The sequence below is a fragment of the Schistocerca cancellata genome, chromosome 3 (assembly GCF_023864275.1).
Source record: "Schistocerca cancellata isolate TAMUIC-IGC-003103 chromosome 3, iqSchCanc2.1, whole genome shotgun sequence".
NCBI classification, from domain to species: domain Eukaryota; kingdom Metazoa; phylum Arthropoda; class Insecta; order Orthoptera; family Acrididae; genus Schistocerca; species Schistocerca cancellata.
In genome coordinates this window covers 658139650-658155325 of record NC_064628.1, presented here as the reverse complement: position 1 = coordinate 658155325, position 15676 = coordinate 658139650, and the positions used below count along the sequence as shown (strand labels likewise).

Here is a 15676-nt window from a genome sequence, read left to right as displayed (position 1 = left end):
CCTATGTCACTACGTCATAAAAATTTCAGACTTCTAGGTTGACCAGTACCTGAGATAATGTTCCTAGATGAAGTAAAAAGTAAACTTACGGGAAACGGAGAAAGAAGATTAAAACATTCCTGATCCGTAGCTAATACCCCCTTCACAGTCTTCATAATCATCTTCAAGTCTTCTTTTGGCACCCCTCTGCACCTGTCTTGCTTTTTTCACTAATGTCTTGATTATATTATCAGCATGCCTTAGTCTGTGCTGATCTAAAAAGAACATAGCACGTACCGTACGGGAACCAACACACATACCCAACTTTTGAAGGACCTGGCATTTAGTTATATTTCCAAGATTGAAGGTTGCCACAGCATCATACACACCAAAATGTAGTGTATTAATTCCGACAAACACTGTTTTTGGGAGACGATGCCATATCACACTATTCAAGCACTCGTTGGGGTTCTGCGTTTTTCCGTGAAGACATTTCATCAGAAGACTTCTGTCAGCCAGATCTCTGAAAATGGGCTTTATTTCTGCCATGATGACTGATGGTAGACTGTGGTGGTGAATGTATTTCTCTCCTGTTGTTAGTCCCCTATTGTATTTACACCAGCTGTTTTCACCTTTGGGGCACAAACCATGTTGTGGATGCTCATCCGTGGATGCGGTGTGGAAATATAAAGCCCATATAGCTCTCCTCATTTCTTCAAGATTGCCTGTATTTTGCCTGATTGCAAGGCCATAGCAGTTCTGAATGTGGTCTATTATGGAATCAGTCAATCTTCCTCTGCCATCCAAGGTTTTCCCATCATCTAGTTTTTTCCCTTTCATAACTGATTTTAACCTTCTCAGCCTGGCACCCATTCTCTTCTGCACATGTCCTATACATTCAAGTTTGCTTATATTTACACTGTTCCCATATGGTTTGCTTTCCAAAACTTCTTTGAATGCTTTAGAGTCACCATCTCCCAGATATTTGACATAGCGAACATTATACCACTGTGAAGAGCGATGAAAAATTTTCTTCACCCCAGCAACCTCCATGCCACCACTACTACCATAATAATTAGCAATACAGTCATCACTGTGTTCATTTTTCAGCCTGCCTGTGCACCTACAGTATTTAGACATTATTGCAACATCAATAACCTTGCCAGTATCAACACTAGTTGCTGTTACAACACCATTGTTGGAGGTGTGGCCCCTTTTCTGCCACGTGCCATCAAACGCCACTGTGAGGTCACGACTGCCGTCATTTTCTTCCACTGCTTCTTCCACAGCAACCTGCATTGACTTCTGTGCTACATCTTCAACTGCAGATCCTAGTACATAATTGTAAGCTTCAAACTTTGAAGGTGCACTTGGAAGATTTAGAACACCACATAGCATATCACCAGCTGCTTTGCCCTTACCAATTGCTCGCAATCCATAAACTAACCTAATATTTACACTATAAAGTTCAGTTTTCTTGTATCCATTATTTACAGTTACTGAAACCGAACTTGGAAACTTACAGCTGTATTTACAAACACTGCATATTAAATTAAACTGGGCAGCCAGGCCAACATGGGATTCTACTTTCAGAGAAACGTTTCCATGACATTTTTTGCAGCACAAACTGTTTTCAAGAGCTTCACACAATATATTCGTATCAATGAGTTCAAAAACTTCATTCCCTCTATCAAGTAAATTATATTTCTCTTCCAGATCTCTTAGTTTTTTATGAGAAGCACTGTTTTCATTTGGTGTAAGTTCGTTCGGCAAATCAGTAACAAGTGGATTCACATTTTCCAACAGTGATGATGATGAACTGCTTTGCTTTGCTAATGAATCATTATTTCTTTTCTTTTGCCAGTTCACACGCTTTTTAAATACTTTTGCTTTAGCTCTAGGCATTTTCACTGCGAAAAATGAAGCACTAAATACGAAATAACTCAACAACAACTACTTTCTTATATCACACTGTTTACAAAACAGTCCCGCCACAAAGTCAAAGAGTAACTTGAGGAAACCAGAGAGAAACATTTTCGGGCAACTAGTGTATAAATAGTCGCTGGAAACCGGGATATTTGAATTCATGTCACTTTAAAGGTACTGCCAAAAAGTTCATGGTCAGCCACGAGAGACGTGTATAACTAAAGCGCAATACCCGATCTCACAAATATATAAAAATAAAATAGTTATAATTGTAGTAGAGCTATGTATGATACGTCATTTTAAAGAGGAAACATGGCAGAATATAATACGCCAATAAAAAAAAATTCGATTTTTTAACCCAAAATCCGATTCCGTATCCCCTTAAGTCCTATGGTAAGCACGTGATAATGGACTGTATGTTCTGAAACCAGTTACTTAACATCATATGAAACAATAAAAACAGCTGTCTGGAAAACAGGTTTTCAATATATTCATATTTAACATTTGCTTATGTTGAGGGGTTCCTGAAAGCGGGTACAGGCAAAATAAAGCGTCTGATGGAAAGCATATTGAAGCAAGCAGACCAAAACTTTGCATTATATTCCCGAATTTCAGACCCGATGTGTGCATATTATGTTATCTTTGTCTGAGCAATGAGGTACAGTAGTAAGCACCTTGATTGAAATCTCCAGCTGACTTTCCTGATTTCAGTTTTCAATTCTACGCGAGGGATCTGCTTGTAAATAACGCCAATATTGCTTCCCTCACCCGAATGCAATAACAGGGAAAACGTTATTCTTCCCGGCGTAGGGGCAGCGCTGATTTCAATCAAGTTTATGTAACAGATACTCTACAACCAGCTTAGGCCTCGACACATCAGCAATTCACAAGATTGCTTGAGACAATTGCCAAAGCTTTTATCTGGGCAGACCGGCTGAAGCTTTAATACAAGACAGCATGGACACTTGGGTGCCTTTAGACTAAAAAACTCAAATGAATCTGCATTCACCACTCACGTAAATCAACATGGACACTCTGTTTCTAACATCAACGATAATTTACAGATATTACTTATCTCTGACGAAGCCAGGAGACCTCCTAAACGAAAAAGGAACATACATTCACACCCTCAATTCGCCACGATACATTCTAAATGAGCAGCTGGAGCTAGCTAACAAACCATTTCCTTTGGCTGTTCGCAAAGATTAAAGACAGCTTGGAGCCCCCCGCCCCCAACTAAAAATCTGAACAAGAATTTTCTTACACCAGTAGAAGAACGCCTGCAAAACGTAACATCCTAACAACTATTACAGAAGATAAGTAACAGAGATCGAAATCAATCCACTAAACGCTATGCAGACACTCAGAGTAACCTAATAACAACTTTTTTTAATTTTTAGCTTTTCTTAAAACATGCTATAAAGGTAAGAGCTGCGTTTACACAGCTACTGATCGAAAATATGAAATGGTCCACCTTAAAGGCAATACTTAAGGAATGTGCTTCACGAACACTGCAGCGTGAGTCGTGTACCGGTATTACGCAAGACAAGCGCAGGGGGATGCATCGATTATGAGCTGACGTTGTGAGTCTGTATTTCTGAACAGCTCGCCGTTTCTTAGGTGGAGGTGCGTCCGATTGAGACTGGACCAAATTTCTACCAGGGGTGGTCCGTATTGCTTATGCTCAGAATTAAAGTAATTAAAATCTTGAGCGTTCGTTCAGCAGTAGATGGAGTGCCCTAAATAATGCCTGACAATAAAGTGTTCCACAGCTGGGGAATCTCCAAATCGCCTCGCTCCCATAGCGCCCTGAGAAATTGTCTGTGGTATCTTCTCATGTTCGATAGGCCAGATTAGAGCTGTTCGTGCCGCTGCTTCGATTATTTATTAATGACTACAGTTACACTTATTTCACGCCATCTGTTAGCACGTTCATTGAGACATTTGTAAGCAGGCTGTTTAGGTTTTTATGTTGGTAACGCCACGTAGTGCTCTGTATGAAAATCGCTGACTGCGCTGTGTGCAGTCTGTGGCTGGTAGGACTCATTGTTGGAATACTCGCTAGTGTAGTGTTGGGCTGTTCGGTGTGAACAGCGTGTAGCGTTGGGCAGTTGGAGGTGAGCCGCCTTCAGTGGTGGGTGTTTTGAGCGGACGATCTGGACGTGTGTCCGTCAGAAAAAGGAAATTTGTTTAATTGGATCTCACAAAATTATATATATATATATATATATATATATATATATATATATATATATATATATATGACTTTTGAAAAAGGTAAATACATTGTTTGTTATCTATCAAAATCTTTCATTTGCTGACTATGCCTATCAGTAGTTAGAGCCTTCAGTAGTTATAATCTTTTATTTACTGCCAGTATTCGCGCTCGCTGTATTGCAGTAGTTCGAGTAACGAAGAATTTTGTAAGGTAAGTGATTCATGAGAGGTATAGGTTATGTTAGTCAGGGCCATTCTTTTGTAGGGGTTATTGCGTTGCGCTAAAAATATTGTGTGTCAGTTTAGTGGTGATCAGAATAAGTAAAGATAAAACTGTTTGAGTACGGTGAGTTTTGCTCAGCTGTTTGAAAATCAGATAACGTAAGAGTTTTACCAGCACAGTCATTCTTAGTTTTTCTAAGAGGGCGTTTCACATTTCTTCTTCAAATATTTCGAATAATACTTACACTGAACAGCCAAGACTTCATTACCACAGCCCACCGCGACGTTGGATGCTGCCTGGTGCCGATGCAGGCACGTGACGCGGTAACAAAAGTATGTAAGCGGAGCAGACACGATCGGGGGATCACCCTAGCGAAGATTAGGTGCTCCAAATGGGTATATCCGTTGAGATAAGCGACTATGACAAAGGGCAGATTCTACGCAGAGCCTGTGAATGAGCGTCTCGAAAACGACGAATCTGGTCGAATGTTCAAGTCTTTCTGTCGTGAGCATCTATGGAAAGAGGTAGAAGAACAGTGAAACTACTACTAGGCGCTAAATGGTTGGACGTCCACAAGTATTCATAGAACGTGAGGTTCGGAGGCTTGTCTGCTCTGTAAAGTAGGATAGATGGTCATCTTTGGCATCTCTTCAGGAAGAGCACAATTCTGGTGCACGCACAAGTGTTTCGGAGCACACCGTTCATCGTACATTGTTGAAAATGGGGCTCCACAGCAGACCACCCCTACGTGTTCACACGTTGACCCATCAACATCGTGAATTACGATTGAATTGGGCACGGACCATCGGGATACGACCGTCGATCAGTGGGAACGTATCGGCTCTTCAGGTGAGTCACATTATTTATACACTAGATCGATGGTCGTCTCTGCAAACACCGTCATCGAGTTGAACGGTGGCTCGAAAGGTGCAGCCCGCCATGGACGCAGGATGATGGGAGCAGAATTATGCTATGGGAGACATTCTCCTGCATGGGAGCTGTGGAAGTAATCGAAGACACGCTGACAGTTGCGAACCACCTACATCCCTTCGTGCTTTATGTCTTCCCCGACAGCGATGTCATCTTCCAGCAGTATAATTGTCACGGAGCCAGAACAGTGCTATAGTGGTTTGAGCAGTATTATAGTGAACTCACGTTGATGTTATGGCGACCAAATTCGCCTGATGTAAATGCTATGGAAATCATCTGGGTCGCTAGCGGGGCCATTACCGCTTTCGCGAATCAGCGGCCCGTTATTTACGCGTATTACATACCTTCACAAACCCACCAACAAAAAGTCGGATCCCTGATACGCAGAATCTGCGGTGCTTTTCGTTTCAAAAAAGGACAAACAAGCTATTAAGCAGGTGGTCATAATGTTTTCGCTCGTCAGTGTATTTTGGCGATATCTCTTTCAGAATCTGCAAACCCCATGTCGTGTTGTCTGCGACTCTTGTGAAACACTTTTGACTGTCTTCTCCATTGTGCATCACCGTCCTTCTGTACAGGCGGGACCAGCTGAAGTTTCTTCTGCACACACAACTGTTTCGGAAGGCTCAGCGACAACGCCCTCTCTAGTAAGTTGTTACGAACTGTCTCCAGCGCTGCCACATGCATACAAACCACGAAGTGTAGAATTTATGATACTGAGATACGATTTGGACCCTTTGACTTCCGTTTGTACATGTAAGGTAATTGGTACCTTAAAGAGTTTTGGAATCTTTAGCAACCCCATTTGTGGGTTGAATATATTCATTGAAGTATCTTTTAACAGTGTACATTGATTTATAAACTGACAACGTCTAAAAATGTCGCTGTCAAGAAGAGATCTTTTTTTCCTTTTCTCTCGTCATTCGCTGTCGAATGACTGACCATAGTTTCGCTAGATATGTTAGAAGAGAAACTAATGAATTCGACAACGACAGAATGTTAACAAAAAAGAACCGGTCACCAGCAGCAGTAATATGAACCAACATGGATGTACAGCGAGATGACAAAAGTCGTGGGAAACCTCCTAATATCACGACGGACCTCCTTTTCCAGTAGTAGTGCAGTAGCTCGACGTGACATGGATTCAAAAAGAAGCAGGAAGTCCTCTGTAGGAATACTGAGTCATGTTGCGATTAGGGCAGTCCATAATTGCGAAAGTACTGCCGGTGCAGGATTTTGTGCACGAACTGAACTCTTGGTTACGTCTCATAAGTGTTCGATGGGATTCACATCGGGCTATGTGGGTGGCCAAACCATTCGCTAGAACTACCCGGAATGTTCTTCAAACCAGTCGCGAACAACTGTGGCCCTGTGACATTTCCCACTGTCATCTATAAAATGCCATCGTTGGTTTGGGATCACGAAGTCCATGAACGGCGGAAAATAGTCTCCAAGCAGCCGAACATAAACGTTTCCAATGATCGGTCCAGTTGGACCAGACGACCCGGTCTATTCCACGTAAGCACAGCGCACAGCATTATGAAACCACCATCGGCCTGCACTGTGCCTTATTGACAACCTGGGTTCATGCCTTCGTTGGCTCTGCGACGCACTCTAACTCTCCCATCAGCTCTTACCAACTAACATCCGGAGTCATCTGATCAGATCACGGGTTTCCAGTCGTCAAGAGTCGAGGAGTATGTTGCAGTCGATGTCGTGCTGTTAGCAAAGGCACTCGCGTCGGTCATCCGCTGCCATAGCCCATTAACGCCAAATTTCACCCCACTGTCCTTGTGGATACGTTCACCGTACATCTCACATTGATTTCTACGGTTATTTCATGCAGTGTTGCTTGTCTTTCAGCACTGACAACTCTACGCAAACGCCACTACTCTCGGTCGTTAAGTGAAGGCCGTCGACCGCAGCGTTGTCTGCGGTGAGAGGCAGTGCCTGAAATTTGGTATTCTCGACGCACTCTTGACACTGTTGATCTCGGAATACGGAATTCCCTAATGATTTCCGAAATCACTGCCCTGTTATGCCTTGTGTCCTCACTATACCACCAGTATCTGTGTTTGTGCATATCGCTACCTCACGACTATTGTCACCTGAGCGTATGTGTCACGGAGAGTATGTTTACGCTAATAACATTGGTAGAAGTTTCCTATACTTACACTTTCCACATCAAAGTGCAAGATGTCGGCGATATAGAGCGGCAGCGAAGAGAGAAACAGGTAGAAGGTACAGTCGTAAGTCACGAAGTACGCTACCAGCGCCCAGATAGCTGGCGTCGACAGCAAGCTTCTCCAGGGCACGGGCAGTTTTTGCTGCAACATCAGAAACATAGTGCACACGGTACTCCTCCTGACCACACTACATTGCTCAAGCACTACTGCACGAACAGCTTGCTAAACCAAACGAGCAGTGAAACGATAATCAAGAGATAAATTATGACCCTGTCTCCTTAAACTGGTGCATGGCAGTGATATTGTGGAAGTAAGTGTCCAGTAATCACCTAATGATTATCATTATAGAGCAGTTCAAATCACATCTGCAGCGGAAAGGAGTGAAACTATGACTTTGGTACGCAGGCAACAAATAAAACAGTGTACTACTAAAAGGAAAAAATGTGTTTTGGATTAACGTTTTCTTTTTATCCCGTAGTGCTCAGAGCCATTTGAACCATTTTTTTTTTTTTTTTTTACTCCTCGTCGCTGTGGTCTAGGGACAGTTTCATTAACTACTAGCCAAACTGACACGGGTAACGAGTTGGATCCCAGCACTGTTTAATTTTGAAGGAATCACCCTCGTTCTTTCAGTGGCCTTGTCAAAGACAGTGGATAAAAGGACAAAGATTCATGGAACCTTCTAGACATTGGGGTGGGAAACTGCCTTAAAATAACAACGACATGAGGATGAAGAAGACAATGGAAATCACTGCGATAAAGGTACTTCATATGTATCCACTGGACATGTGGCATGTAATTGATGATCTCTCCTTTGGTAAATGATTCTGGATTAGTACTCCATCCGAATTTCCTGGAGAGGACTGCAAAGGGAGAGAAAAAGAATAAACAACCAACGAAAGAGTAACATACTACGAGACAGAGTGTGTAATGTCAGAAGTTTCAACGTGGAAGGGAAGTTACAAAATCTGCAAATGGAAATGCAAGGCTTCAACCTACACACAGTGTCGTCAATAGAGTAAAACGAAAAAATGATCAGAATTTTTGGTCAGACGAATGTAGCACAATCTCAACACCAACAGAAAATGGTATAACATGAGTAGGATGCGTTATCGATAGGATGGTGGCACAGAGAATGAGTTACTGTGAACATTTCAGTTTTAGGATGTTGTGTACATAGTTCCGCGTAATCAGCATGTACACAATTTTCCCACTAGAGTGCGCCCTGCTAAGCACAACAGCGCAGGCGCAGCGCTCGTCCGTCTCCGCACTACGAGATGGAGCTGTCTTACAGACGGACCAAATTCTGCTTCCGCTGATCGGCGTATTAATATGTAACGCAGCCAATGCTAACGTAGAACCTTTTCTCCTCGCGGATCACACTCGCGCAGTGATACCTGAACGCTCGAGGTATTATAACGAGTGTACAGACCTCCGATTAGTCAGTCTGCCTTAGTCTGTACCAGTCTGCATTAGTCTGCTGTAGTCTGCATTTGTCTGTACCAGTCTATAGTCAAGTTTCAGTCTGCGCCTAATAAGATTACCATATTCCTGTACATAGCCATGAAGATAAATGAATAGACACTTTGTCAAGTATCAGAGATATGTGAGAATAAGATTAACGTACCAAGACCAAAGGAACTTCAGATTGTCAATTGTAAATAGCATCCAGAATCAAGTTAAGTAAGATTTATACTTGTCATTATTTTAATAAATGTGTTTGAAAATTAATCAAGTTCTGTTTAAAGTTGGTCACCGTCAATCTGCTACTCTAAGCGTGCAAGTGGCATTTCTACCGTCTGAGCTAACGGCAGAAGATAAACACGCCACGATAAGACCACGAGACATATTGCTGACACTCGCCTACTTCATTAGAGCGACAAGTCAAATAATCTGATGGTGTGTGTACCGTAGGTCTTACAGTACGCACACCACATAGGATTATTCTCATCAAAATCGACAGCAAATCACTGCCGATACCAGTAGTTCAGATATACATGCCGACGCCACAAGCAGAAAATGAAGAGCTAGAGAAAACATATGAGGACACTGAACGGCAAATTCAGCGTATAAAGAGAGATAAAAATCTAATAATTATGAGCGATTGGCGTACTGTGGTAGGGAGAGGAATAGGAGACAGATATAGGAAAATATGGGCTGAGTAGTAATTTTACGGAATAGATTTCTTCCTAAAACTGCTCAATAACCTAAATAATAGCCCATCATTCGTATTAGATTGCTAAATCAACCCAGATTACTAGTGATGCATGAAAATGTGGATGTAACTGAAACTAACGCCAGTAATATGTGTAATGTACTCTGTAAGCTGCGTCCGGCGGCTGACCGCGAGGGCCTGAGAACTGTAGGTGAGTCACAAAACAGATCCTCGCTGAAAAGCAGTCCTGAGGCAAGTACTCACGAACGGACAAGTGGTGCCACAGACAGTGCCTCACGTTTCGATAAGTGCCTTACGGAGTGCTGGGGGCAGCTTTTGGAAAGCAATAAACTTCCATTTTCAGAAGCAGCGTAAAGAATGCTTTCCAAAAAGATGGAGATCTGTAGGTGGATGGGAAAACACGACACATTCAGGGCGATAAGAATCTGTTGGACTCAAAGGACAGCAGCAGTAATCGATGATTGAGTTTTGTAGGAGAGTTCGTTTCCGAATTGGTTCACAAAAAGTATTCTCGTAGTGGGGATGAAGACTCGCGAATGTATATGTGCAGCACTGTTCTCATAGTGGGACAGAATTTCTGCTTTCTGCCCCATTCTGAAAGGGAAATGTGAATCGCTGGTTAATCACAGCCGATTATTTACGAGAAGGGAGATTGTTGCTATTGTCATAAATTTGTCATTGGTTGGTACTTCGAAGGTCCACAGCGACTGATTAACAAGAATTTGATGCTGGCAGAACCAGCCTCATTTTGAGAAGGAGAGCAGCTATTCGTACAAAATTCATCCTGAATCTCTAGAGGGGAACTTCATCTTCGACTGCCTTCGTGTTTTTCAAACCATGGTATTGATGAACTGCATGTCTATGCTTTGTGGCGAGGAAACCGCAAAGTCCTTTGATTCGAGTTGGTCTTGTTTTTCTAAATGAATTCATGCAGTTAGCTAGTTGAACACGCGGTTAGGCAAGGGATGTGGTCCTTATATGTACTTTTCTGGGTCTTTTCCTTACTCTGTTTACCAATTCCGCATTCATCGGGGGGGGGGGGGGGGGGGGTTTATGTGAACATAGCTAATAATAACATTTACTTTACAATCCCACCTTCCTATGCCAGGGGATTATCGTGTATCTTTTTAATTCATTTTCTCATTACATCTGTCTGAGCTGGGTTAGCCATATACCATGTTTATTTGGTCCACCCCTGTTTAACTTCCCATGTTCATTAGTTTCCATTGCGAGACTTTTTTCTTGGAATTCCACATGATTTTATGGGGAGTGGACTTTTCTTTGTAATTTTCACTGGGTTCAGATCTTGTTAATCAAGAGTATGCTAAATGCTCAACAGTAGTTTCACAGCAGTACTTAGAGAGGAGGCAGATTTATTGAATAAAGCAATAAACTTCAGCTGGTAATAGGGAGCACACCATTATAGAGGTGGCCGGATAGTTGTAAAAGGCCAAAGGACACGGAAATATTCCAGGTGGATTACCTCACGGTCAGACAAACATTCTGAATCAGATATCGTAAAGTATACTCAGACAAGATATAAACTCGGATCAAAATTTAAAAATGATGAAGAGTAGCCTGAGGTTTAACAGAATCGTCCCGAAGAATCAGTGCGAAAAGAGGTACTGAACTACTGAAGAATGAAGATATGCGTCTGAGGTTCCTTAAGGTGGTAGATACTGGGATAATGAAACAACAATACGCAGTTCAGTTGAAGAAGAATGGGCATAATTAAAAAGGACAGTCACAGAAGTTGAACAAACAACTGTAGGTATGAGGCAGGGAACTGGGAAGAAACCTTGGCTAACCGAATAATTGCCGGCCTCTGTGACCGAGCGGTTCTGGCGCTTCAGTCCGGAACTGATGACCTCAGATGTTAAGTCCCATAGTGTTTAGAGCCATTTGAACCAAAAGAAGAATTTCAGTTGACCGATGAGAGACGGGGTACAAAAGTGTTCAGGAAAGACATAAACACAAGATATAACACACGTAGGAATTAAATCACTGAACAGCCAAAGAAAGTCGTACACTTGCCTAACATCTTGTAGGGCCCCCGCAAGCACGCAGAAGTGCGGCAACATGACGTGCCGTGGACTCGACTAATGTCTGAAGTAGTGCTGGATCGAATTAACACCATGAATCCTGCAAGGCTCTCCGTAAATCCGTAAGAGTACAAGGGGGTTAAGATCTCTTCTGAACAGCACGTTTCTAGGCGTCCCACATATGCTCAATAATGTTCATGTGTGGGGAGTTTGGTGGCCAGCGGAATTGTTTTAACTAAGAAGAGTGTTCCTGCAGCCACTCTGTAGCAATTCTGGACGCGTGGGGTGCCGCATTCTCCTGCTGGAATTGCCCAAGCACAATGGACATGAATGGATCCAAGTGATCAGATAGGATGCTTACGTACGTGTCACCTGTCAGAGCCGTATCTGAACCTATCAGGAGTCCCATATCAATCCAACTGCACACGCTCCACACCATTACAGAGCCTCCACCAGCTTGATCAGTTCCCTACTGTCCTGCAGGGTCCATGGATTCATGAGGCTGTCTCCATATCCGTACACGCCCATCCGCTCGATACAATTTGAAACGAGACTCGTCAGACCGGGCAACATGTCTCCAGTCATCAACAGTCCAATGTCCGATTTGACGGGCCCAGGCGAGACGTAAAACTTTGTGTTGTGCAGTCATATAAGGTACACGAGTGGGCCTCCGGCTCCGAAAGCCAACATCGACTACGTTTCGTTGAGTGGTTCGCACGCTGACAGTTGTTGATGGCCCAGCATTGAAATCTGCAGCAATTTGCGGAGGGGTTGCACTTCTGTCTCGTTGAACGATTCTCTTCAGTTGTCGTTGGTCCCGTTCTTGCAAGATTTTCTTCCGGCTGCAGCGATAGCAGAGATTTTATATTTTGCTGGATTCCTGGTAATCATGGTACACGCGTGAAACAGTTCTAAGGGGAAATTGCCACTTCATCGCTGCCTCGGAGATGCTGCGTCTCATCGCTCGTGCACCGACTATAACACCGTGTTCAAACTCACTTAAATCTTGTTAACCTGCCATTGTAGCAGCAGTAACCGTTCTAACAACTGCGCCAGACACATGTTGTCTTATACGGGCGTTGTCTACCGCAGCGCTGTATTCTATCTGTTTTCATATCTCTGTATTAGAATACGCATGCCTATGCCAGTTTCTTTGGTCCTTCATTGTAAATAAGAAGTTCCTTACTCTCAGTCTGTCGATCTCCGTTTTATTATTCAAAATTTTCCAGTTTCGGGCAGTGTCGTCCATCTTCGGATCATCATCTTAATCACAAAGTAGCTTGTCTTAACGAAGACACTATCAGTTTTACGCTCACATACGTGAGTCACATACAGAGTGAACATTAGTAAAATTCTTAGGAAAATAAGCGTAAGGTATAGGGAATGATGGGTAATATGTAACAAGAACCAAGATGCAGTATTAAGAATGGCAATCCAAGAACGAACTGCAGGAATTAAAAAGGGCATAAGAAGGTATGCGATTTTTTCCCTTATTGTTCAATTATACATCGAAGAAAGAATGACGGAAATAAAAGAAACCTTCAGACGTCGGATTAAAATTCCAGTTGAAAGTATATCAATGACAAGATTCGCCTATGACCTTACTATCTTCAGTGAAAGTGAGGAAGAATTACAGGGCCTTTTGAACGGTTTGTAGAGTCTAATAAGCACAGAATATTGAAAGGAAACTAAAGAAGGTTGAAACTAATGAGGAGTAATAGGAAAGAATATTAGAGACAAACTTTCATCATAGATGGGTGCCTCGAAGCAGACGAAGTGGAGGAGTTCTGCTATCTTGGATGCAATGTAACGCATGAGAGACAAAACGAGGAGAATGTAAGAAGCAGATTAGCATAAGCAAAGGGGACATTCCTCACAAAAAGAGATTTGTTAATTCATATTCGGTATCCAGACTGGACAGACTTCAGTATCACTGTATTCGAATATACATTCGAACCATGCTTTCCAAATCTACGAATGCTCATACCCACCAGTGGGTATCAGAATGGAAAAACTTGAAAATAAATTCGTGATGAAGTGAATCTCACAGACAGAACATCTTTTAATCAATGGGTTAATAAATATTCGTCAGACACAGAAAAATATAACTACGAAGTCTTGCTGAAAAGTAATGCCTTCGAATTTCTGATTTTGTTCTCAATATCGCTTGAAGTATTACATGTCACGCAGATTACTCGATCGAGTGTCGCGCTTCGCTGACGCAGGTTACAACTCTCTGCGGCTAGGGCGTGCCGAATTGTAGAGTGTGTCATGACAATGTGTAACATAACTACGCTCATGCTCATAAATTAAGGATAATGCTGATACATGGTGAAGCCACGCTCCGGTGGGCGGTTTGCGGGCTTAAATCACCTCGTGGTATGACAATGCGGTGCATTTGACCTGTGGCGCTGGCAGCAGTCCACATACGCAGAGGTGTGTTGGTGTATGTCAGAGTACGGTGCAACGAGTAAGTGTGCAGACGTTTTCAGACGTGCTAATGGTGACTGTGTGCTGAAAATGGCTCAAAGAACACATATTGATGACGTTAAGAGGCGTAGAATACTAGGGCGACTGGAGGCTGGTCAAACACAGCAGCTGGTAGCATGGGCTCTCCGTGTGCCACAAAGTGTGGTCTCAAGATTATGACAACGATTCCAGCAGACAGGAAACGTGTCCAGGCGCTACAGTACGGGACTTCCACAGTGTACAACACCACAAGAAGATCGATATCTCACCATCAGTTCCCGCAGATGGCCACGGAGTACTGCAGGAAGCCTTGCTCGGGACCATACCGCAGCCACTGGAACAGTTGCCTCCAGACACCCAGTCTACAGACGACTGAACAAACATGGTTTATTCGCCCGGAGACCTGCAAGGTGCATTCCACTGACCCCTGGTCGCAGGAGAGCCCGTAAAGCCTGGTGTCAAGAAAACAATACATCGTCATTGGAACAGTGGTCCTAGGTCATGTTCACGGACGAGTCCAAGTATAGTCTGAACAGTGATTCTCGCCGGGTTTTCATCTGGCTTGAACCAGGAAACAGATACCAACCCCTTAATGTCCTTGAAAGGGACCTGTATGGAGGTCGTGGTTTGATAGTGTGTGGGTGGTATTATGATTGGTGCACGTACACCCCTGCATGTGTTTGACAGAGAAACTGTATCAGGTCAGGTGTATCGGGACGTCATTCTGCACCAGTATGTCCGCCTTTCCAGGGGTGCAGTGGATCCCACCTCCCTGCTGATGGATGATAACGCACGGCCGCACCAAGCTGTCATCATGGTGGAGTACCTTGAAACAGAAGATTCACCTTGGAGTGGCCTGCCTGTTCTCCAGACCTAAACCCCATCGAGCACGTCTGGGATGCTCTCGGTCGACATACCGCTGCATGTCTTCGAGCCCCTACGACACTTCAGGAGCTCCGACAAGCACTGGTGCAAGAATGGGGAGCTATACCCCAGCAGCTGCTCGACCACCTGATCCAGAGTATGCCAACCCGTTGCGCATGCTCTTAAATTGTGTCAAATTTCCATCCCACCTATTACGAATAGGACTGAAGGAATCTCCATTATGTAGTTTATGCAGTGAAGAAGAAGACGAGTACCATCTACGATTCTCGTGTACCAGACACAAGACACAGAAAAAATCTTTGAACAGAGCATTGATTAAAGCAAAGGCTCACCTTCCGACACCGGCTGTAGTGTTCTGTTGTGAACTGTTATTAAATGTAATGTTCAGCCAGTTAAAGATGTATGACTCAAATATCTAGATATACTGTGTACATGATATTTTGTATGATGCTGCAATATGTGTTTCTTTATTGTTAACGTATAATTAGTTTGTAAGTAGTTTCTAGTGGCGTCAGGAATCAATCATTTATCCATACACTAATTTCTTTTTATATACCAGTTAACGAAGTGCAGAGTAGAATAACTATTAATAATGATACAGTACTATGTAAATGTGGTAAACAGCTATATGTCGATGGCCAAA

General features: G+C 43.1%; 1 protein-coding gene across 1 annotated transcript in view; it reads right to left on the bottom strand.

Moving 5' to 3' along the window:
- Window positions 1-15676, bottom strand: part of LOC126175620 (sialin-like) — a 97887-nt gene that overhangs the window by 39767 nt on the left and 42444 nt on the right. Inside the window, exon 6 of the mRNA XM_049922504.1 lies at window positions 7450-7602. Coding sequence (XP_049778461.1) covers window positions 7450-7602 — 153 coding nt within the window. The remainder of the gene's footprint in view (window positions 1-7449; window positions 7603-15676) is intronic.